This window comes from Saccopteryx bilineata, chromosome 3 (assembly GCF_036850765.1).
Source record: "Saccopteryx bilineata isolate mSacBil1 chromosome 3, mSacBil1_pri_phased_curated, whole genome shotgun sequence".
Classification (NCBI taxonomy): domain Eukaryota; kingdom Metazoa; phylum Chordata; class Mammalia; order Chiroptera; family Emballonuridae; genus Saccopteryx; species Saccopteryx bilineata.
The window spans coordinates 127802414-127827000 of record NC_089492.1 but is presented as its reverse complement, the minus strand read 5'-3'; the positions used below and the strand labels follow the sequence as shown (position 1 = coordinate 127827000).

General features: G+C 49.4%; 1 protein-coding gene across 16 annotated transcripts in view; it reads right to left on the bottom strand.

Moving 5' to 3' along the window:
• DYSF (dysferlin) overlaps positions 1-24587 on the bottom strand; it is a 224706-nt gene that overhangs the window by 145266 nt on the left and 54853 nt on the right. For 8 of the 16 annotated variants that reach the window (XM_066267354.1, XM_066267358.1, XM_066267356.1 and 5 more), the window contains exons 5-14: positions 20430-20544; positions 19050-19142; positions 18469-18677; positions 15215-15343; positions 14761-14823; positions 13839-13889; positions 11484-11514; positions 10762-10877; positions 7670-7796; positions 5018-5121 (exon numbers count right to left, since the gene is read on the bottom strand). In XM_066267354.1, coding sequence (XP_066123451.1) covers positions 5018-5121; positions 7670-7796; positions 10762-10877; positions 11484-11514; positions 13839-13889; positions 14761-14823; positions 15215-15343; positions 18469-18677; positions 19050-19142; positions 20430-20544 — 1038 coding nt within the window. The remainder of the gene's footprint in view (positions 1-5017; positions 5122-7669; positions 7797-10761; positions 10878-11483; positions 11515-13838; positions 13890-14760; positions 14824-15214; positions 15344-18468; positions 18678-19049; positions 19143-20429; positions 20545-24587) is intronic. The other 8 variants (XM_066267361.1, XM_066267367.1, XM_066267365.1 and 5 more) reach the window with 1 other exon arrangement.

Here is a 24587-nt window from a genome sequence, read left to right as displayed (position 1 = left end):
CTGTAACTGTCATCAAAGCATCCTACCATCCTTGGGAATATGGACTAAAACCATCTCAAAACATGATTTTTCCCATCTATCAAACTGGAAATTTTGGTCCCAGTCCTTAGATTAAGTGTCCTGCAAGAGTGTCCAGCAAGACTTCCTGCTTCCTTCCCACCTTCTTGTCACCATCCTTCCTGAGCCAGGAAGAGGGCATCAGACCCTGATCCCTAGCCCACATGCAAACTGCACTTGGCTAAGGACCCCAGTGAGCACTTAGGCCTCACTGTGAGTGAGTTTACAATCCAAGTCACCTCTCCCACATACATGTGCATTGAGACACAGTGTTAGACTGGGCATGGGGAGTCAGCTTTGAGGGGTTCCCATGGTCAACTTCAGGACTGTTCATATATCCCTCCCATGATGACTGATTTTAACACTTAGAATTAATAAAAATTATTGAGGTCCTATATTAATACTCAAAAGGGCAGAGGGGGAAGAAAGTTCTTCTTAACAGAAAAATGCCAGCTGATAAACAAAAGGAATGATAATGGGAAAATCACCATTTTGCAATCCCAAGTTCATGGAGGTCAAGGTTGCATACAATATTAGGTAAGAGGTTGCAGGAAAACAGGATATCCGCATAGCTCCAAGCTATCACCCACAGATTACTTGCAAACTACAAAGAGGAGCATGTACTTTGACAAGGAAGAGATCTGGAAACACCACCTTAACTAAGTAATCAAACAATCATCTTCCTGGTGTGATGCAACATGATGCATGGAACATCACCTATGATGCGTTCTTGCCAAAGTATTTAATTTGAATCAAATCTGGTCTCGAGACCAAACTTCCAGTTTACAGGAAGTACATGGCCCAAAGGAACAAGTTAAACACCAAAATGAAACAACCAGACAAATTCAGTACATGGACAAATGGCCTGGGCTCTTCAACATTTCAATGTAATGGGGAGAGAAAAACTGGGGTGGGGAAGTGTGAAAGACATGTACAGAAGAGACTGTGACAAGTAACAGCCAAATGCAAAGCACGAATTCCATTTGGGGGATAATGAGAGAAAATCTATATGTACCAGTAACTAACAACATTAGGAAATAATTATTATTTCCTAGGTGTGATAATATTATTGTAGTTATAAAGAATTTTCTTTGGGCCTGGCTAAAGCATCATCCCAGTGGGCCAAGGTCGCGGGTTCGATCCTCGATCAGGGCACATATAAGAAGCAACCAACAAAGGCACAACTAAATAGAACAACTAGGTGAGACAAGTTGATGCCTCTCTCTTGCTCTTTCTCTCAAATCACTGGAAAACTTTATTTTTAAAAAAAATACTTTTTCTCAGGAGATGCATGCTAAAAGTCTTTAGAGGCAAAGTCAACAACTAGGTTTCAAATAAATTAGCCACGAAAAGAAAAGTATCTCCTTCAAGAGAGAGAGAGTAAATGCCACAAAATGTTAAAAATTGTTTAAGTGGAGTTCATACCAGTGGGCGAATGTTTACTGAACTATGCTTTCAATTTTTCTTTATGTTTTAAAATAAAGAGTTAAAATAAAAAATAGAATAGGCCCTGGCCATCTGGCTCAGTGGTAGAGCGTCGGCCTGGCATGCAAGAGTCCCAGGTTCGATTCCCGGCCAGGGCACACAGGAGAAGCGCCCATCTGCTTCTCCAACTCTCCCTCTCTCCTTCCTCTCTGTCTCTCTCTTCCCCTCCCGCAGCCAAGGCTCCACTGGAGCAAAGTTTACCCGGGGCGCTGAGGATGACTCTGTGGCCTCTGCCTCAGGCGCTAGAATGGCTCTGATTGCGACAGAGCAACGCCCCAGATGGGCAGAGCATCGCCCCCTGGTGGGCATGCCGGGTGGATCCCTGTCGGGCGCATGTGGGAGTCTGTCTGACTGCCTCCCCGTTTCCAGCTTCAGAAAAATACTAAATAAATAAATAAATAATATAATATAATATAATATAATAAAGTAGTAAAGAATAAGAAAAAGGTCTATCATTTATATATAAGGAAAAATCCAGAAAGCCACCAAACATGAACTTTGTATGGTGCTTTTCAAGTAATTGAATTTAATTTCTCTGTATTTTTTTCAAAATTCCTTGACAAATATGTACATCAATAATAAAAGCAGGCAGCCTGAACATCAGGTAGAAGGGGGAGGAACTATGGGTATCCAAGTCCTTTCCCAGTCCTGAAACCACACCTGGGCCTCATCGGTGAGCCCCGCCCCCTGCCCTCAGGCTCCAAGTCCTTTCTCAGTCCTGAAACCACACCTGGGCCTCATCGATGAGCCCCTTCCCCTGCCCCCAGGCTCCATTCCTGGAGTTCAGGGGTCCCTTTGGTGGTGGGATGGGCAGGCAGACCCTGCTTCTTTCCAATATGAATTTAGGGAGAGATGCAGCAAAAGGAAAACTGCAAAGTGTTGTGAATGGGAACCCATACCACTTCCACACACACACCCCTGCCTTCCAGTATTTATTGTTAAATTTTTTGACTCTTCTCCAATTGTCCTAAATCTCCTGGTTGCCTCAGGAGCAAAGGAGGTGTCAGCTGCAGGGCCCCACCCTCTGTCCACCCTACTCACTTCTCGGCCCTCTCCTCTTCCCTGTTCCAATTTTCCCATCAACCCCCACGTCATCCGACTCAACCCACCTAACCCACCTAGCCCTGGTGGAAATCTTCGAAAGGTTGACAGGACCTGGGAGGGTGCAGACCCCACCCTGACAACTCCCTGAACTTGGCTCACAGCCCCGAGGCTCCTCCACGGGCGGCTGGGAGCTGAGCAGGGGCAGAGTCTGCTCCCACCTGTGTGTCATTTCCCCACATTTCCAGGCCCTTCCGCCCCAGTTTCTGCTCTGAGCTGCTGGAGTCCATAAGCGCCGGTTCTTACTTCCACACAGGTCGGAGAAACAGATGCTAACAAATATGGGAAGAGAATGGAAAACAGGCTAAAAGAGGGCCATGCGTGTGGCGGCTTGGGGTCTGAACTAGTCCCCAGCTGTGGGAAGCTGGACGTTGAAAGATGCAGCACATTTGGGGGGGAAAGGTCGGGAAGGGCACCAAGGCCCACAGGCATGAGCAAGGGTGAGAGGTGTGGCCACGTGGGAAATGAGAGAGAGGGCAGATGAGAAAGGACCCACAGCCACAGAGAGAGCTGCGTGGTCTGTGCAGTAATATAAACAAAGACACTTTAAAATAGAGCTAGCGCTGCCGTGCCAACTGCCTTGCATGTCTTACAACACCTCGAACCTTGGAATGTTAAAACTGGGCAAATTAACCTTTAGACTGGGTATAAGCAACCTTATATCCCAACACAATGTTTACAAATAGTGCAAGAAAGCATTTATTGTGACTACTGGACATCAGTCCAGACTAAAATTTTAAAACAGTTTAGAATCGGCATCATAGGTTATATCTGTAGCAATAGAAACGCCTCTCTTCTACTGATGCAATTGTTTCCCTTCCCTTCCTCGTAAAGACCTCCTTTGTCTCCTGATCAGAACATTATGTGGGCTTCTGGATGAATCAGAGCTTCCCAAACACCTATTCTTATTGCTCTCAAATAAAAATGTGTTTGCCTCTCACTCCCCCCCCCCCCCACTTTGAAAGGCCCTTTTTATTTTTAAGTTAATAATACCCTCACGAGAGTTAGGGGGAGGGGGAGGGGCACAGAGAACTAGATAGAGGGTGACGGAGGACAATCTGACTTTGGGCGAGGGGTTTGCAACATAATTTGATGACAAAATAACCTAGACATGTTTTCTTTGAATATATGTACCCTGATTTATTAATGTCATCCCATTACCATTAATAAAAATTTATTAAAAAAAAATAATAATAATAATACCCTCACAAGAGCCCTCCCAACTCCTCTATCGGAGCCCAGCTGCAGTGCTGTGTCTGTCCAGTAGGCGTGCTGTTCTCTCACTCCCACAAAGACCACGTGGGCTAATATTGACCGTGGTGATGAGGAAAGTTTGACTGGGCAGGACCTGGTCAGCCAGGTTATGCATTTTGAGCTTTACTGTACACACAGGGCTATGTTTTAGATTGAGTGTTCTGGTGACTTTCTACTGGGAGAGCCTGAACAACAGCAGGGACCCCAAGCTGCTGTGAGGTCCTGGGAGGAGATGACAGTGGCTATGGGGGCAGAGAGAAGGGACGGGCCCCCGGACATGTTTGAGGTCGAGGGTTAGGAGTGGCATGTTTGATGTAGGGATGTTTTAAAAGGCAAAAATCAATGCAAGGCTATGTTTTCTGCCTTTGATGGTGGTACCTGGTTAGGATGGAGGCTCCTGGCAGTGGGCAGGTTGGGGCAGAACATGACTCTTTTAAAGGGCCCAAGGGGCAGCAGATAGAGATACAGAAAGAAGCACAAGAAGTCTGGGGTGGAAGAGAGGGTCAGAGTTAAAGAGAGCTGTGGGCGTCCTCCTGTGGAGAGGTGACGGCTGAAGCTGGAAGGGGCCAGTGCTGGGGGCCTCCATCCTATGAGGTGGGATGGAGGGAGGGCCCAAGAAGAAATCAACAGGGACTAGAGAGACCGCCCTGCCTCTGGGCAGGAAGGTGGGCTGCAAGGAAGAGAGGAATGGATGAGTGATCCCAGGACCCCGCCCAAGTGGACTTTGTCTGCTCTACCTCCAACACACAAAGTTTCAAAAAGAATCATTATGTTTTTATTACATATTTTTTAAAGTTTCCCTATCTTTGTCTTCATATTTAGTTTCCACGTAATTGCTTAATTTCCCCCCAAATATTCCTGTATCTATCCATTGTCCATCTGTCTTGTCTGTGTCCCTTCACAAATATGCATCAATCTCAGACACCCCAAGCAGACCATCCGCATGCGTGTGCCTTGCAGCCCAGAGAGCTAGGTCTGTGAGAGTGTCACCCTGAGTCCCATGATCGGCCACATTTGCGCACACACCTCTGATGGGGATCGCCTAGGACAGCAGTCTGCACCTCACCCTGTCCTTCACTCTGCCCTTCCCTGAGAACCTTCCCGCTTCTTTGCTCCTTACCATTTTCCCTGCAAAGCTGACCTCCATGAAGGGATCCACCAAGTTCTTCTTGTTACTGTCAAAGCCAAAGAGCTGCTTCACATTGTCCATCACGGCATCATCCACTACAGAGAAAGACATGCTGGTCACTGCCCATCTGCTGTCCCGCCTCCAAACCCCCGACTCTCCATGGCACCCAGGAAACTCTCAGGACAGCAGCTCCCAAAGGCACCGCACTACTTCCTCACCCAGCCCCCAACAGCGTGGTCACTGTCCCCCCGCTCTCGATGTCTTTCAGAACAGGTTCGCCAACTGATTGGTTAGAAATCTACATCAATAAGGGCAGTAAACACCCAGAAGAAAACTGGAAGTTTTATAATAATATCCCACCACTGGCATCTGTTTGACACTTTTCTTTATATCCATTAGCACAATGATTTACCAAAAGTTAACCAACAAGTCAATTCTATTCTTTTTTTAATGAATTTTTAATCTATGTTTCTCCAAACACTTTTCTAAATTAGCCATATTTACATATATAGACACATAGATAGATGATAGATAGATAGATAGATATGTACGCATGAATGTATGCAAATTGATGTGTTATCTATAACACACATATGTATATGCATGAGAAAGCAGAGGGAGAGTTAAAGATCATAGTCTCGCTATGTCTACTTGACTACAATAGATAACAATGAACAAATACTTATGTCCTATTTACCCACATATTTTGTTTTATTTATATGTAAGCAACATTGCAGAGAATTAAACATAGAGCACCTTCACCTTCAGCAAAGCAAACATTTCTATTTCTCCAGCTCCCTTTGGAATCTCATCAGCTTCACTCTGTGTAGTTTTAATCATTAAATGCAGATTTTTTTTTTTTTTTTGCATTTTTCCGAAGCTGGAAATGGGGAGGCAGTCAGACAGACTCCCGCATGCACCTGACCGGGATCCACCCAGCATGCCCACCAGGGGGCAATGCTCTGCCCATCTAGGGCCTCGCTCTGTTGCATCCAGAGCCATCCCAGCGCCTGAGGCAGAGGCCATAGAGCCATCCTCAGTGCCCAGGCCATCTTTGCTCCAATGGAGCCTCAGCTGCAGGAGGGGAAGAGAGAGACAGAGAGGAAGGAGAGAGGGAGGGGTGGAGAAGCAGATGGACGCTTCTCCTGTGTGCCCTGGCCGGGAATCGAACACGGGACTCCCGCATGCCAGGCCGACGCTCCACCACTGAGCCAACCGGCCAGGGCAAATGCAGAATATTTTTAAGCATGCATTTTAATGACCACTTAGTACCCATTACTTATCTAAAGCTTTCCCCATGATTTTGGTTCAGGTAAGTACAGAGGAACCCATTTAATTTATTGATGTCATTAGCCAAAGCAGAAACCCTCAAACAATTAACTTTATGCAAAACTTGTAAACAGGGATCCAAGTAGCCTGTGTTCTCACTGACTCTGTCATGAACAGCAACTGGCTTATGCCACCACGCCACACTCCAAAACAGTGGCCCAGTGGCCTGCAATCCACAGCACAACTGAACCACCTCGGGGGCCTTGCAAAACTACAATGTTCGAGTCCTACCCCAAACCAGGTCAATCTGAGGCACTGGAGATGGAGTCCAGGTGTCTGTACCTGGAAGCTCCTCCAGTGATTCTAACATGCAGCTTGGGTTGATACCCACAGTTCTAGAACACTCGGTATACATAAGTCCTCCCTTAACGTCATCAATAGGTTCTGTGACTGTAAGCGAACCAACATATAACAACGCCAATTTTACCATAAACTAATTGATATAAACAAGAGTTAAGTTCGTATGGCATCTCATCAACATTATAACAAAAGACGTGGAGCAAAACGACATTATTCGAGGATCTGCTGTAATTCCCCCAGCATTTACTGAGCACACAGGATGGGGCCAATACAGAGCTAGCCACTCTGAGGAACCAGGCAGTGGCCACACTGGCCTTCCTGGGAGGATGAGGGCATGGCAACACTGGAGTGACCCACTGTTTCAGTTTGCCAGGGACTGAGTGGTTTCCTGGGGCATGGGACTGTCAGTGCTAAAACCAGGACAGTCGAGGCAAGTCGGACACCCGTTCTTCATCTGTGAAGACACTGAGCCCTTCCAACATTTCAGTGACTGCTTCCCCAGTCCAGGGTCTGCCAAAGTGCAGGCTGGGCTTCCTCAAGGAGGAAAGCAAATCAATGAGGTCCAGCCCTGAGCACAGAACAGAGAGTCCAGACGACACTAACTCCCCAGTGAGAACTAAGAAAATGGGTCCATAGAGGCCAAACAGCCAAGCCAGGCCAAGGGGGTGCAACACGGCACCAGAGCAGCTATTTGTCTTAAGATTTCTTGCATCTGTGACTCCACCAGCATTTATATTACTTTTCATTGATTCTGATTGTTTTTCTGTTCAGAACAGTTAAAACCCTTGGGAAACCCAGAGAGGGGTTGAGGCTTCCCCAAAGGACAGAGTGCAGGGAGAGCTGGGCTGGGCCCCGATCTAGTAGATTCTAGGAAAGAGGAAGCCAGGCCGTCGGGAAGCACAGAGGGAGCAGAGAGCAGCCCTCCATCTCTTTCCCTCCAAGGAGCTGATGTGGCCCAGCCAAGGGTCCCCAGCCTATCCGGGGCTTTAGTCCCAGGGAAGTCACCAGACTCACTCTGCGGGAAGTCCTCAGCCCTGAAGACCCTTAGGCAGAAGTGTGCTCCTCGAAGAGCCACGCCGATCGGCCTGAGCAGGTTGCCTTCGATGTCCTCCTTGTCTTCAGAGGGGTCCTTTTTCTCGGGCTACAACACAGACCAAATGTGATTCCTCACAGCACTCCCTGGAACAACGTCTTTCCTTCCTCAACCAACAGCACGGAGATGGTGCATTTTGAAGAAAGGCAAGCATCACCCTGCCGCTTACTAGCGCACGATCCCAGGTAGGGTCCTCCCTTTGAGCCTCCTCCTCATATGGGCAGTGGAGACAATCATAACAAGGAAAGAGACCGGGAAGGGAAGGTAGAGTGAGATGGCAGAGGGTGCGAGCACATGGCAAAGCAGGCGGCAGAGTGGGGGTGGGGAAGGACGAGCAAGGTGGGCAGGAGCAGAGAAGGAGGGAGGTCCTCCAAGGAGCCCGAGTCCCCACTGCCGTGCAGCTGTGGCTCTAAGGGAGGCCGAGGCTGGAGCTCAGGAGGGAGAGGAAGGTTAGACACAGCCACCATGGAGAATGAGATCAGGAATACACTGCACCCAAGTAAAGGAAGACACTGGCAGCACCCATGCCAACTAGCACTGCTGGGTGACTTCTGCCACCAAAACTGACCAAGGACTGGAGTGGACAGTGTGGTAGGAAAAGTGGGGGCACAAGATATGCAGGAGACTGAGGAGCTCATGAGCACATAGTGAGATTTAGGATCATGGGGTCCAGGCTGGAGAGGAGAGTGTGGCAGGAGGGAGCTGGTGGACTGACTGGGACACTGAGAGAGGTCGGGGCTGTAACCTCAGTGAGGAAGAAGTGTCATTCAGCAGGGTGAGCGAGGAAAAGAGGCAGAAAGACACCAGTGGAGAGGGGGACTTCCGAGCTCTGGATCTTAAAAGCAGTAAGATCAGATGTCGATGGCTCATCAGTGAGAACTTGTCACACCTCGTAGCAAAGACGAAAATCCACAAACCAGGACCCTCCTGGACCAGCTCCGCCAAGGGTGGGTAACAGCCCAGAGGGCCACAAGGGGTGGGGGGAAGGGCTGCCATGGTTGGGCAGTTGCAGTGAGAAACCAGAAGATGCTGCCCCTCCAGTCCCAGCCCCTCCTCACCCCCGAGCTGGCTCTAAGAGGAGTAGCTTCATCAGGGAAAACCAAGGTTTCAATTAATAGGAAGAGGAGGAAGGATTGTTTCACAAACGAAAAGCAGATTCAGAGATGCCACATAGAAGGAGCAGGAAGTACAGCGGCGGAGAGATGGGCTACAGAGGGGCAGGGCTGGAGGGCAGTGAGAGGGCGGGACAAGCGCCCTGGGGCGGGGCTGGTGCGCCGGAGCGCCAGCGGCCCTGCAGAGCACCCCGCTCCTCCCTCTCCTAACCTTTCCGCTGCGGATTCTTGAGCTTTTGTCATCAGCCAGCTTCCCATCCTTGAGGTCCGTATAGGACTTGCCGTCTGCCTCCACAATCACACGTGGCTTTCCCTGGGCAACTCCACCTCCCACCACCCTTCCCCTGGGGATCCGCTTCCCCCTCCTGACTCTCCCCCTCGGCCTGGCCCTCGCAGGCTGGAAAGAGGGGGCCGCACCTTGCAGCTGCCCCCCCCACCTCTCCTTTCCGGAAGTCCACACAACCTACATGTACCGCTCTCTCCCCCAGCTCTCACTGCTGTTATCAACCAGGCCGAGGTTACGTGCTCACCTGCCCTTGATGACTTCGGTGCCTGCCTCACCACTTGTCTCTCTGATTTCCAATTCTCCCATAAGATAATCAACACCCATGTGGACAAGCCATTCACCAACACAGTTCCTGGTCCTCCACCAACAGCACCTTAATCTCCTGTTCTCTTCAGCTGCTAGGGCACGGCCATATCTCCAACTTCCAAGCACACAGAACCATTCCTCTAACAAAATCTTGACCGCTAAAACCCTTCCCAGAAGACAGCTTGCAACCAGTCCACCTCCTCCCACCCCAACTCACACAGAGTGAGACACCCAGCAGAGAGACGGAGCCTGGCACACAAGCAGGCTCTCTGTAAATGTGCATTCACTATCCTCTGTTCCCTTCATCAGCTCTAGGCCCTGTTCTGCATTCTCCCTGCCCAGAGCCATCAGCCGTGTTCAGATGCCCTGGCCACCTCAGCTCTGTGCTTCCACCAGTCCTGCCTTAAGCCACACCTGACACCTCCAACATCCATTCACCTCTGTCTGCTTCGAGGCCTCTGAGTATTATGAGGCTGTGCCACAAACTCTCCAGCCCAGAGCAGGCGGTCTTATGTCTGTTCAGAAATCCTCCTGTTTATAGCTAATGATGTCTCATTCCTCTCCCACAACAACTATTCCAAACCTTTATCCTCTCTCCAAACACACAAAGATGCTGTTACCTCCCCAACTCTAAACCCCTTTCTCATTCTACCACCTCCAACTTATAACTTTTGTTCCTGAAATTATCTCACATCGGCAAAAAGGAAAAATACGCAATAGACTTGTGGTTGCCAGAAACAGAAGATGGGAGAGTGGAGGAAATGGGAAGATGGTCAAAAGGTATAGACTTCCGGTGATAAGTCACCAGGATGCAAGATACAGCATGGTGACTACAGTTAATAACACTGTAATGCGTATTTGAAAATTGCTAATAGACTATATCTTAAAAGTTCTTATCACAAGAAAAAAGATTCTTCTGTAACTATGTGAGGTGAAAGATGTTAACTAAACTTATTATGGTGATCATTTCACAATATATACAAATATCGACTCAGTATATTGTACACCTGAAACTAACATGTTATATGTCAATTAGACCTCAATAAAAAATTATTAAGAACAGGAAAATACACCCATATATCCTTCTGGGAGGATATGCAAAAAGATATTAATAACAGCTCTTTCTGAGTAGTAGAATTATGAGTGACTCATTTTTATTCATACTTTTCCACATATTCTACATTTCTCAGGATTACTATGTATTCTTTTCACTCAGACAAACTGAAGTTTTGTTTGCTTGCTTGTTTGTTTGTTTGGTCCTCCACTACCCGGGGAAGGTGCGCGAGGAGGACCAGGGAAAGGCACTCACAGGTGCTTCGTCTCCGGGTCCCAGCACGCACAGGCTGGCTTTCAGGTAGCCTCTGGCCCCAGCAGAGAAGTCATCAGGGTCCGAGAGCAGCAACCACTTCCTGAGATAGGCATGCCCTAAGTGAGACAGCACCTATCGGTGATCACAGAATTGGAAGGACCCAAGTCTGCAACCGCATCCAGGAGTCTAGGGCAGACTACATTTGGGTTAGATGAATGACTCGTCCCCTGGGACATGGGGGCAGGTCTCAAATTCTACAATAAAGGACACTTGGAGTGGGCAAAGATATTTGAGTCAGAATTATTAACAGAAACTCCTGTAAGAGGCTGCCAAAGCCAGACCTGAGGCCATTTACCTCGAAGAGGGCAAAGCAGAAACCAGGGTGTGGAGAAACCCTAGATTTGTCATCCAAACAACCTGACTCACCCCTGTGTGAGGTGACCCCAGCCTCCAGCCACCTTTGCTTGGGGTCTTCCAGATTTAGTATCCCTGACCGGACCAGCCGAGACCCTCGTGAGGGTTGGATCTACCTGAGGGCCTGTTTACCTGGGAGATGAGAGCCTGCCTGCCCTCCTTCCTGCAGCTCTCACCTCCAGGACCAAGCTCCACCTCTACGTCCTAAACCCCCAGGGAGGACCGTGAATGTGCCACGTGGGTGCCCCCCAAGCAGCCTCCAGACCCAGAATGCAAGGACATGGCCAAAGTGATAAAATGCGACTCACGGGGCTCCCTGTAGATAGTACCCACATCCATCTGAAATCAAACAGAGAAAACACACATTAGCCTCTTGCCCCTGAAGTAGTGCATTATATCATCCCATTAAAAACCATATTGTGAAGGTAGTGCCCCTCTGGTTGCTAGGTGGGGTGTTGCCAATTCATGAATCGTTTAATAAAGCCAGTTAGAGCGTCGAAAAAAAAAATGTTTTCAAGAACATCTGGAGACCTGGGGAGACGTTCATGATTTGATATTACAAATTGTGAGGGAAAAAAAAGCTGAATACCTTTTGACCGAAGTTTGGTAAAGTATATCTGTGCACAGAAAAGGAGGATAGGAAACACAACAAAACTGTAACTGTGCTCTCTCTGAGTGGTGGATCCGGGTGGTTTTCATTTCCATTTTATTCTCTTCTGTATTTTATAATCTTCTATTTAAAAGATCATGGATGAGTGCCATGTGGCCAGTGGGGGAGACTCGGGGAAGGAGCAGGGGAACGCCGAACTGTCCACTCAGTTTTGCTATGAACCTAAAGCTGTCCTACGAAATATATTTTTTTAAATCATGGATTACTTTTATAATTAGAAACAATAATTTTTTTTTACCTTAACTTGTGGGTTCTCAGAACCAGAGGTGTTTCAAAAATTAGAAAGTCCAAATATAATTAAGACCCCATTGTTACAGAATGACTCAGGCTCAAGCCTGCCCATTTTAAAACTGCTTCCCCAGGAAACAAGACTTCATTTTCTATCTAGGAACTTAATTGCCAGCAAAGGGGGCCATATTGTATCTGGATAGCAGGGGAGGTTGAAATATGCCCTTCCTTTCCATTTGATAATTACTTCAAGAAGATGCAAACATGAGAAAATCAATCAAGATTACACTAACACAGCACTCAGGGAAGGTCTCCATGCTGGTATCTGTAGTTTCTGTGGCTTGTGAAAGCAGGCCTGTGAGCTGAATTGTACAGTGAGTCCTCGGTTCTCCGCAAGGGCCTGTTTCCTTCTGAGCTGTCCGGGACAGAGGAGCGGGGCAGGCTCCCCTTCTCCACTGCCCCCGCCCCGACTCCCTCCCTGCACCTCTGAGCTCATTCTCACCCCAGAGCAACGGTGAGCTCAGCAGGAGCGCCAGTGTCACACTAGCCATGGCGGTCAGAACTCGGGGGGAGCGCTGCCTCAACGCGGACCGCCCTCTGCCGGCCCACTTGTCAGGGCACATACAAATTAAAAATAAGAAGCTGAACTACCCCTGTTGGAAATAAGGGAAGACATTTCTCTTTCCTGTTTTTGTCAGAACGTTTACTTTAAAAACTTATAAGTGGAAGCACCTTCTCTGTCTCTTCGAAGTGGATCATTTTAGAAACTAAAGAAGCCTTTAGTCAGCTTTATGACCCAGAAGTGTCATGCTCAAGGCTCCCCATCTCTGTAAGAAGGGCAGGGCCTAACTTCAGGCACACTTTGCTCCAAGTTGTTAAACTACCTACTGGAATAAAAATGTGAGCATGTTTTCTGTTTTTCCTTCTGAACAAAGTCAATTAACTAACACAAATGGTCACTGCAACCACCAGGTCAAGTAAGGATGAATAATATGTGTCCGAGGGTGCTGTCAAGGCCACTTATTTATTTGAGGACTAGTTACGGTTCATCTTGACAGCATGGATGGAATGGGTTCTATCTGCTTGGCTATGTGAAAAGATTTGCCTGACCAGGCGGTGGCGCAGTGGATAGAGCATCCGATTGGGATGCGGGGGACCCAGGTTTGAGACCCCAAGGTCGCCAGCTTGAGCGCGAGCTCATCTTATTTGAGCAAAAAAAAAAAAAAAAAGCTCACCAGCTTGGACCCAAGGTCGCTTGCTTGTGCAAGGGGTTACTCGGTCTGCTGAAAGCCCACGGTCAAGGCACATATGAGAAAGCAATCAATGAACAACTAAGGTTTCACAATGAAAAACTGATGATTGATGCTTCTCATCTCTCTCTGTTCCTGTCTGTCTGTCCCTGTCTATCTCTCTAACCTCTCTGTGTCTCTGTAAAAAAATAAAAAATTTAAAAAATTTAAAAAATTAAAAAATAAAAAAGATTTCTTTCTGTCTCTACAATCACTTAGGGGTTTGCCTATGATGCACGTCAGTCTGGTTTAACGATTATTCAGAAAAAAAAAAATGTTCTCTTTCCCTGCTGCTTTTGTGGAGAGGAATTCTGGGCTGGGAAATTTTGTTTTGTTTTGTTAATTATTTTTCACCAATACAGACCAAGACAAACAGGATCTCAGGAGTGCTAACCTAGTGCACTATCCACAGAGCCTCTAGTAAATTGGACAAGCAAAGCAAGAACTGACTGCTTACAAAGAAAATAGACAATTACCCGGAACTCCCCGATGAGAGCATCAGTCCTGAGGGAACGGGAGTCTACCACCTGGAGGGAAAGATAAATGAAAACTCTCATTAAAAAGTAAATATTGCCTGACCTGTGGTGGTGGATAAAGCATTGATCTGGAAATGCTGAGGTCGCCGGTTTGAAACCCTGGGCTTGCCTGGTCAAGGCACATATGGGAGTTGATGCTTCCTGCTCCTCCCCCTTCTCTCTCCCTGTCTCTCTCTCTCTCTCTCTCTCTCTCTCTCTCCCTGTCTCTTCTTTCTAAAATGAATAAAAAAATTTAAAAAAATTTAAAAAAAAAAAGAAAAGTAAATGTTGGCCTACACAGGGCCCAACCCAATAGCTCTTCCCTCCCGTACTCTATTCCAGATATTGTGCTAACCCGTGTTTAACCCACACAGGAACCCTAACAATAGATGCTATCATTACCCCCATCTTACAGATGAAGAAACAGGGACAAAGAAAGAAAGATCACAGGACTTGTGCAGAATCACACAACCCCTAAATGGCAGAGGCAGAGAGAGCATTTAGTTCGGCTCTGGAGCCCATCCTTTTAACTAAGAAACTCTATTGCCTTTTGGGGGAAAGGAGCAAAGAGCTGAGAAAGAAAAATCTTGGCCAGAAATGGGCACACAAACACTGTGAGATGAAAACCACTGTGACACTGCAAGAACGACCCCAGAACCCTGACCCGAGACGCCTGGGGCGCTGAGCCGTGGGGTCTCCCCACACGGCTGCTGCCTCCAGCTGAACTGCTGAAGGCACTTCTGTGACCAGCAGAGCTTTGGGGTGAGCATTCCACATCACCCATCCCCCGAGCCCCCAGGCTTCTCGCACACACACATTCACAAGGACAGGCCTGCGTGTGCACACACAGCCCACAGAGAACGCTCTGAGTGCCCAAACGTACCGTGATAAAGATGGGCTCGTCAAACAGCTCCGCCGGAGAGTCAAACATGTTGAAGAAAAGAGTCTGTTCATTCAGGAAAAATGGGGGACAGTGAGTGCCTGCTGATCCCCCAGCCAGGGAGAGGGTCAGCCGTCAGCCCCAGCCTTCAGGTCTGGTCCACACAGAAACTGTGGTGTGAGCTCAGGCCAGCACTGAGCTCTGGGGATCTGGCAGATTCTGAGATGTTCCTCCCCTGACCTCACAGAGGTTGCCATCTCAGGGACAGGGTGAGAGGCCGGCCCTACAGGATGACAGGGATGTGGAGTTGTGGGAGCCCCAGGCAGGACTTAGAGCTAAAACTGGCTCTCCAGTTTCTCAGAAAGCCTATTCAAGAGCTGGCCCACCCTCCACCCAAAGTGCGCTCCCATTCGGAGGGCCCACCGAGGCCTGAGCCCGGACACGCAGTGCCTCCCACCTCGTTGAAGAGTGGGCTGTTTCCCTTGTGGATCCGCGTCCGCTTGGTCTGCCCGGCAGCAGTGACCTTGACCACAGGCTTGATGTTTACCCCTGGCAGCTGGCGCCCCTCGATCACCTGGACCCTGATCTGAAAGCCAGGAGCGGGCATGAGCAGGAGGAAGCAGAAGTGCTCAGAAGCGCCTACCCCCGGCCCCCGCCCCAAAACTGTCAGAAATCTTGGGGATTGTCCTCATTGCTGGCTTTTTGGGAAGGGTATTAAAAAAGAATTGGGAGCCTGACCAGGTGGTGGCGCAGTGGATAGAGCGACGGACTGGGATGCGAAGGACCCAGGTTCGAGACTCCGAGGTCGCCAGCTTGAGCGCGGGCTCATCTGGCTTGAGCAAAGAGCTCACCAGCTTAGACCCAAGGTCGCTGGCTCCAGCAGGGGGTTACTCGGTCTGCTGAAGGCCCACGGTCAAGGCATATGTGAGAAAGCATCAATGAACAACTAAGAAGTCACAACGCACAACGAGAAACTGATAATTGATGCTTCTCATCTCTCTCCATTCCTGTCTGTCTGTCCCTGTCTATCTCTGCCTCTGTAAAAAAAAAAGAATTGGGAGAGCCTTGTAAAAACCTATTTTCCAACCAAGGTCCCTTGTGCCTATAAAATCCCACTGTGTCACTTAAGAGCTGCCAGCTACCCCAGGTAAGATACCAGCTTTAAAACCCAGGACGGAATCAAGGACCCAGCCCCAGGTCCGTGTAGCCATCAGCACCTCAGGTCCTTTGGCGCTGATATTTTGAAGTGGCCTGAACAACTCTTCACTGACAATTCCTTCAGAGATCAAAATCAAATACTTAAGTGGTCCCTCTTTATCCTTTTTAAGATGCAATGCTGTCTCACATTCTGAGAAATAAATTAAAAGTTATCTCCACTGAACTGTAAGTAAACAAAAGTCTCAAAAATATCTGCTTCCAAATTTTGGCAAAATATTTACAAATATGAAATTTTAAAATACTAAAACAATTTTCATTAAAAAATAATGTTTACTGGTTCTAATTTCTAATCAGCAGTTATTTATATACTGATTGACTTTTTAAAAATAGCTATAGAATATATTATTAATAACAATGGAAAGATAGGTAAGTGGTTTTAATTATCTTCTTTTTGCCACCTTTTCCAAATTTTCTACAATAAAAATATTAACTTTCTGAGGAGAAAAAAGGCAATAAGAACATGAGGAAGCCTTAGCCAGGCAGTGGCGCAGTGGATAGAGCATCGGACTGGGATGCTGAGGGCCCAGGTTCAAAACCCCAAGGCCACTGGCTTGAGCGTGGTCATCACCGGCTTGAGCGTGGGATCATGAACATGACCCCATGGTCACTGGCTTGAGCCCAAAGGTCACTGACTTGAAGCCCAAGGTCACTGGCTTGAGCAAGGGGTCACTGGCTCAGCTGCAGCCCCCCAGCCAGGGCACATATGAGAAAGCAGTCAATGAACAACTAAGGCACAGCTGCCTGACCTGTGGTGGTGCAGTGGAAATGCTGAGGTCGCCAGTTCGAAACCCTGGGCTTGCCTGGTCAAGGCACATATGGGAGTTGATGCTTCCAGCTCCTCCCCCCTTCTCTCTCTCTGTTTCTCTCTCTCCCCCCTCTCTCTCTCCTCTCTAAAAATGAATAAATATCGATTCCCAGCCAGGGCACACAGGAGAAGCGCCCATTTGCTTCTCCACCCCTCCGCCACGCTTTCCTCTCTGTCTCTCTCTTCCCCTCCCGCAGCCAAGGCTCCATTGGAGCAAAGATGGCCCGGGTGCTGGGGATGGCTCTGTGGCCTCTGCCTCAGGCGCTAGAGTGGCTCTGGTTGCAACATGGTGACGCCCAGGATGGGCAGAGCATCGCCCCCTGGTGGGCAGAGCACCACCCCATGGTGGGCGTGCCGGGTGGATCCCGGTCGGGCGCATGCGGGAGTCTGTCTGACTGTCTCTCCCTGTTTCCAGCTTCAGAAAAATGAAAAAAAAAAAAAAAAGAATTAAAAATGAATAAATAAAATTTAAAAAAAAAATCTCTTTTGCAAAAAAAAAAAACAACTAAGGCACAGCAACAAAGAACTGATGCTTCTCATCCCTCTCCCTTCTTGTCTGTCTGTCCCTGTCTTGCGCGTGCACACACTTAAAAAAAAATATGAGGAATAATAAAAATAAGTTAAATTTTTGTCTTTCAGGCAAACATAGTGCTGATAGCTAGCACTTTCACCTAAATTACCATGATTTAGAACGAAAATATATTTTTACAATTTGTTGCACTTGATAAAAATTTGTTTCCTATTTTTAACTTTAAAAGTAGTTCTGAAGAGTTAAATATCACTAAATGCAACTATGTCAAAATGAGAAATTTTATAGAAAAGCAAAGGAATAAGCAAAGGATCAAAATTAAAAGGCAAATAAAATGGGATAGAGTTTTGAATAAAATATATCAAAGGGTTAATATTAGTTTTATTCTCTGAAGAGCTTAAACAAATTGAAGTTTCACAGACTTTCAGAAAAATCCACGGCAATAAGCAAGGCCATGGATACACAGAGAAGAAAGACAGACAGACAGAGCTGCATATATCTGGGTGATCTTGTTAAAATGCAGATTCTGATTCAGAATCAGCAGGTCTGGGGTTCTGCATTTCTAACCAGCTTCCACATGACTGATGCTTGTGCTGCTGGTCCAAGGACCACACACTTTGAGCAGTAGGAGCTAACTTGCCAGATAAACTCTAGTTGAAAAACAGATAACAGATGTAAAGACAGGCTGAATCTGGCCCTGACCAGATAGCTCAGTTGGTTAAAACATTGTCCCCATATGCCAAGGTTACGGGTTCAATCCTGGTCAAAGCACATACAATAATCAACCAGTGAATCCATACATAAGTGGAACAACAAATCTATCTCTCCCTCTCCCTCCCTCCTTATGTCTCTCTCTCTCTCCCCCCTTCCTCTAACTCTCAAATCAATAAATAATTTGTACGAAGGTAAGTTGAATCTCTACAGTGCACCCCCCCCCCTTTTTAAGAGCAAAACCAAGAGCGGACAGAGATTTATTCTGGGGCCCCAAGATGTGAACTTGTGAAGCCCCAAGATGGGTACACTCTGCATCTTCTCAGGACCCAGAAAAACCAGACTTCCCCCAGAAGCGATTTAGGGATTTTTCCTGAGGCTGGACAGACAAGCAGGCACCTGGCACTAGCAAGGAGGAGACTGTGGTCATAGAAAGTCGGCCCGTTACCTGGAAGTCCTGCGGCTTGTCTGACAGCACCTTCCTGGGTGTAGGCGCACTTCTCTTCCTTTTACTGCCAGGGTGGTATGGCGGAGGGTGGGAAGCTGGCTTCCTCGGAGTGGTTGGAGCCCCCGGGCCTGGGGCACCACTCTGATCCAGGAATGGCTCTGCCTCATCCCCCGTGAGCCCCTGGTCCTCTGTGTCCTCCTCTCCTGTGTCTGGGAGGAAAGGGTGCCAATGACTTCTGGGTCCCTTTGGCCCTGCCCTTGGGATCCAGCCTTGGTAATGGAGGATCCAAAGTGCATGGATATCAATACCCAACCCCCCCTCCCTTGCCCCTCTCCTTCTCCTGCCAATGAGCCAGGATGGATGAGAAAGGAAGAGAAGAAGCTTCAGCAGCTCAGATGTGGGGGCAGTCAGTCCAGTTAGTCAGCAGGAAGGAAGGAGAATGGCCCTCGCCCTCCCCAATGTGCTGCAAGATGAACCCCTCTGACCACCTCGGCTCACTCTTGTGAGCTGATGATGGCAGCAATGAGATGGTTACAGGTAATAATAGGGTTGGGATCAGGACAGCACTGGCTGTGTCTCACCCGTGGGGACCAGCCACTTCTTTCCAGAGTATCTCGTGTCCACAGTGCTGTCACTGAGCAGGGACCAAGTCTCGGCCCGGCTCTGTCCCCCACCTGGCACATGGCAGGGCACAGCCCCAGGAGGGGAAGAGGGAGCGGGGTGTGGGAACCAGCCCAGCTCCTCTCCCACCAGCTCTGCTCTCCCTACCCACCCCAGTTGACACAAAGCTCGGGAACAGACACCGTGTCTGTAGGGGACAGTTCCTCTCACCACCTTCCTGGCAGGACTGGGAATTGGTCACCTCAAAGAGACTCCGCTGAACGGCATGAACCTAACTCTGTCAACGCCACCTCACAAGCTGTCCCAGAACATTCAGGGCCCCAGGGCTTTCCACCATCTGTCACCAGGAACACCCCCTATTCCCCCCTCAGCCTATACCCCAGTCCACAGTGACCCCCGTCTCCAAGCTCAGATGGTGCAAGCCTCACCAAGATGGGCCCTACTCTGCCTTCCTCACAAGGGCCCCCCAGGGCTGGGCTCCGGGGCAGGCTGAGCGCACATGAGGACGGGCTACTCGGGTTTAAGGTCTGTTTGCCTCTGGGTCTCTCCACCATGACAGAAGCTGTAGGCTTTTTCCCCTGGGTGAGACACACACACCCCTCCCCGCCCATCTGTGCAGCTTCTTGCCCACTCCCACAGACTGGACACACAGGCCCACCACTGGTAAGCCAGCCACCCTGGGCTTGGTCCTCCCTTGACAAGCCCAGCAGAGGCAAGGGAAGAGAGCTGAAGCAACTCTGGGACTTCACTAATTGTATGCTCTTTTCACAACTGATAAACTATAGGCCCAGAGAGGGAGAGTGGTAAGAGCAAAGTCACACAGCTACTTGGTGTCAAGGACAAGACTGTAGTTCATGTTCCCTGTCTTTAACCCAAAGCTCTTTCAAGGGAAATCCAGCTCTTTTGTCATATGTCATCACCAAAGGCCGGCTAGGTGCAGGGCACGGAAGCACTGGGCACTGGGGGAGGGCAGGGCCCCAGGTATCGGCTGAAGCGGACCCCATCCCAGCCAGGCATGTTCTCGGAAGCACCCACCCATCTGGAGCCTCACAGTGCTGAGCACCCAGCCCAGGCAGATCTCCTGCCCTGGACAGCTGGAGGGGGGAGCACAACCTCACACTAATCCTAGTGACGCCTACGGGAGCACACTGCCTGCCTTTTTCCTGCGTGGCAGAGGCAGCTCCCAGGATTCCCACCCACCAGTGCCCTCCCTTCTCCCCCCACCTGGGGAAAGCAGCACAGGCAGCTGAAGCCTCACTGTGGCCCACCCCCGGGCTCGGGAGTGCTGGCTGGGCTTCCTCCCCTGGGCCCCGCCGAGGTAAGGTGACGGGGCTCCTCACCAGCCATCATATCCTGGTCAGGCAGAGTCGGGGAGGGCTCCAGAGGAGTCATGGGTGGGAACAGCGGTACGGCTCCAGGGAGCGGCGTGTAGGACACCTGCAGGACCAGCGAGGCCTGGAAGAGAGAGGGGTGTGGGGCAGCAGGTCCGCTGTTGGTCTCAGACCAGCGCCCTCCACCATCTTTCCTGTTCCTATCATTCCCTCCACCGAGGAAGAGAGCTCTGACAGGGGTCGGTCTGCAGGAGAGCCACTCCCAGGGCTCCATCAGCTTCATCAGGTGGTTACGCGCACAGAATCTGAAGTCAGGTTCCACACCCAGGTGCTGTGCAAACTTAGGCAAGAGCTGTAACCTCTCTGTGCCTGTTTCCTCCTCTATAAAACTGGGGTAGTAATAGCAATAGCACCATTCCCGGGGCCCAGTGAGGACTAAATGAGTTGATAGAGCACAACATAAGCTTCTGTACATGACTCAGCATTCCAGTCTTCAGGAAGGAGCTCCCTTAACCACTCTGCTCAGTCATGAGCCGGCCCACCCAGTGTCTCCACAGAGAGCTCAGCCTTGTTCTGCTCTAGGACATTCTGCTCTTTCCACCCAGACGCACCTCTGACCCCACCTCACGTCCAGCTGCTTCAGCTCTGACCAGCCAAGAGGAGAGTGACTGGTCACATCATTCACATAGATGAGGGAGCTCTGCCTTGTGCCCCCACCCACCTGGCCCCACCCCTGTTCAAAGGGGCGCCTGAATCTGGAGAAAAGGCACAGTAGCAGCAGGCTCTCCAGCCTCGCAGCTCCTAGGCCACTGGGGGCCTGGCCGAGCCTTCCCTGGAACCCCAAGTCCAGCAGGCCTCCTGGGGCAGCCTTTCTATCAATCAAACTAATAAATGCTCTAGTTAAGAAAGTTTGGGCCTGACCATGTGGTGGCGCCCGCCGTGGGTAGAGTGTCAGACTAGGAGGCAGAGGGTTGCTGGCTTGAGTGCGGACTCATCTGGCTTGAGCACCAGCTCACCAACTTGAGCACGGGATCACTGGCCTAAGCATGGGATCATAGACATGACCTTATGGTTGCTGGCTCAAGCCCAGAGGTCACTGGCTTGAAGCTTAAGGTCACTGGCTTGAGCAAGGGGTCACTTGCTCTTCTGTAGCCCCCGGTCAAGGCACATATGAGAAAGCAATCAATGAACAACTAAAGTAACGCAACTACGAGTTGATTCTTCTCATCTCTCTTTCCCTCTTTCTCTCTGGAAGGAAGGAAGGAAGGAAGGAAGGAAGGAAGGAAGGAAGGAAGGAAGGAAGGAAGGAAGGAAGGAAGGAAAGAAAAGTCAAAGAGAGACTGATGAATACTCAGAGGGAAGGAGACCACAGGGACAAAACAACAAACACAACATATGGTCCTTAATTGGACACTGTTGAAAAAGTTGATGAAACTCGAATAATGTCAGTGGATGTAGTGCAATCTCAATGTTAATTTTATCAGTGTTGAAGGTTGTGTTATGGATCAGTAGGAGAAAGTCCTTATCAGAGAAAATACACACTAAATTCAGGGAGATGGGCCCCATTCTTCATGTCTCCCACTCCAGCACCACTATGCAGACAACCTATTACAAGACCTCTATCAGTCAGTCACGTGTCCAGAAAAACGTGCTGGCCTGCACCAGGAACCTCAGTCACCCATGCCTGCCATCTTGGGGTCACAGTCAACAATATCACGGAATTCTGGAGGGTACAGTCTGGCCCCCAGGCTAGAAGGGTCTGAGAAAGCAAAGGCAAAGACAGGGGACAACTCCTCAGATCCTCCTACAGGCTATGCAGCCAGGCTCTGGGTCCTTCCCCCACCCCACCTCGCTCAGCCCCATTGCTTCTGCCTACTTCCTGGGCTACAATTCCGACACTGAACTCGGAAAAAACCTAATGTAGACCTCCCTGGTACCCTCTTCCAGAATGAACAAGAATTCCATTTATGTGCCTGGATCGTATTTACCTTTCCCTCAGACAGTGTCCAGAAGCTGGCAGGGTAAAATGTGGCCCTGAGCTGAGCAGAGGGTGGGGTGGGGGCAGGTGGCAGCATCTTTGAACTGCTTGAAGGAAACTCAAGTTCACCAGAACACTTTGCCCACCTCTGGTCCCTGCTCCCAATACACAGAGCCCTCCTGGCTCTCAGACCCACTAGGTTCCATGTGTTTTCGTCACCCAATGGGTTCCTTCTGATCCGACTCTGGCTGCTAAGGCTGTGAGGATGCCGACACCACGTTCCTGGAGTAGCCGTACCCCAACGAGCAAGCTGCTCTCTCTCAAAAGCTATTTGGGAGCATGTTACTTCTTTCCTCCATGTGTGTCCACACCCCCCTGGGCCGGAGAATCCCCCAGGAGACAGTGTTTTCCTCTTCAGTCTAGGATCTGTCTGAGGATAGATTTGGCATCTTCTCATGGCACGCAGCCCACTGTGCTACATCTGAAGGGACTTAGGTGAGAACACTGAGTGACAGGCCATGCCCAGCCTGCAGCAGCGCCCCCCTTCCAAGGTTTTCTAAGGATCCCACAGGCCCTCTACCACTCCATCAGCAGGTTCCTCCATCAGTGGCCCTCTGAGGCAAGCTGAGCTACACCCAGCTGGGGACGCCTGGCATGCTCTGTCCATTGGACTCAGCCCAGAAATCAGCTGCAATAAAAGGCCAGTGAGAATCTATAGCTTCTGGCAGGTCTCTCTGTCCCTTCTGTCATATCCCCGGTTTTCTGTGCTAGCCCCAGATCCAGGTAGGAAGCCCCAGCTCAGAGGCTCTTGGGACATACCTGGGGCTGCACTGTGACTTAGTGCTGTCACAGGGACTAGAAGATGGTCCTGGACACTCCCCACAGGCCAGAGCTGCCTCCTGGGCAGCAGGGAGAGAGGCCCCGTCTCTCCCAGTTGTGCTCAGTGGTGGCTAAACCAAGCAGGGCCCAGCCTTCCTCTCCTATCCATCACCTTCTAGTCTGCATATACCCTTCTGGAGACATGGTTTGTGAAAGACTGACAAGCTCTGCAGACAACCAGGAATCCCAGCCCAGGATACAGAAAGCAGCATGTTCCTAGCAGGTGAGCCAAGCGCAGACAGATCATGGGAACCAAGAGTGAGAGGAGGAGAGGTGAGGGCTCTGGAATGTCACCAGCCTGACTCAGCCCCATGGACAGGGACCAAGCGTGAAACACTGTCTCAGGGGGCAGACGTGCCTTTGAGCTTGGGGTGGAGCAGGTGCAAAACTTGCAGGAACCACCGGTGTCACGGATGCACATAGAGCTGGAGTGGAGAAACATTTGAGCAGCTCAACCAGGAAGTCAAACCCTGGTTGGAGGCACTGAGGGCCAGACCACAACAAAGTAGGAGCCCCATCCCTGAGATGTGATGGAGAAGCACCATCCACGTTCCCTGATTCCAAATGTCTCTCACCAGCTGCCTGGATGTCACCATTTCTCCATTAGCGCTCTACACCTTTAGAGTTAGCCACAGCCCTTTCCAGGCATCCTGAGGGGGTGTTCCAGAGGTCCCCGGAGTCCTTCTTAACTACAGTGATATGCTATTGGGATTTATAAGAAATATACATGTGGTCTGACACCCTGTTTCTGGCACAGAGCTCCTAAAACCCTTGGGATTTCCTAATGATAAAAGCATGAAGATGTCTTTCATTACATTAATGAAGTGACTTTTGAAAAGCATCTAAGGATGGGGCTGGTGGTCAGTGGAGACAATCATGTGATTAGAGCATTGGAACTTCCAACCCCATGTTCTCCCTGTCCCTTTGTTCCCCCTACCCCAGCCACCCCAAGCTCCAGGAAGGAAAGAGGAGCTGGAGATTGGGTTTAATCACCAATGGCCAACGATTTAATCCATCATGCCTGTGTAATGAAACCTCCATAAAACTGCAAAAGGACAAGGTTTAAAGAGCTTCTGGGCTCGTAAACACACACGTGGAGATCGGGGAGAGCGGTGCACCCGCAGAGGCAGGGGAGCTCCTCAGCCCTTTCCCCACACCTCGCTTTACGTACCTCTCCCATCTGGCTCGTCCCTTTTATAAGAAACCAGTACTCCAGTAAGTGACAAGTTTCCCTAGGTCCTGTGAGCCACTCTAGCAAATTAACTGAACCCAAGGATGGAACTGTTGTAATTTTCCCATCCAAGTACTAA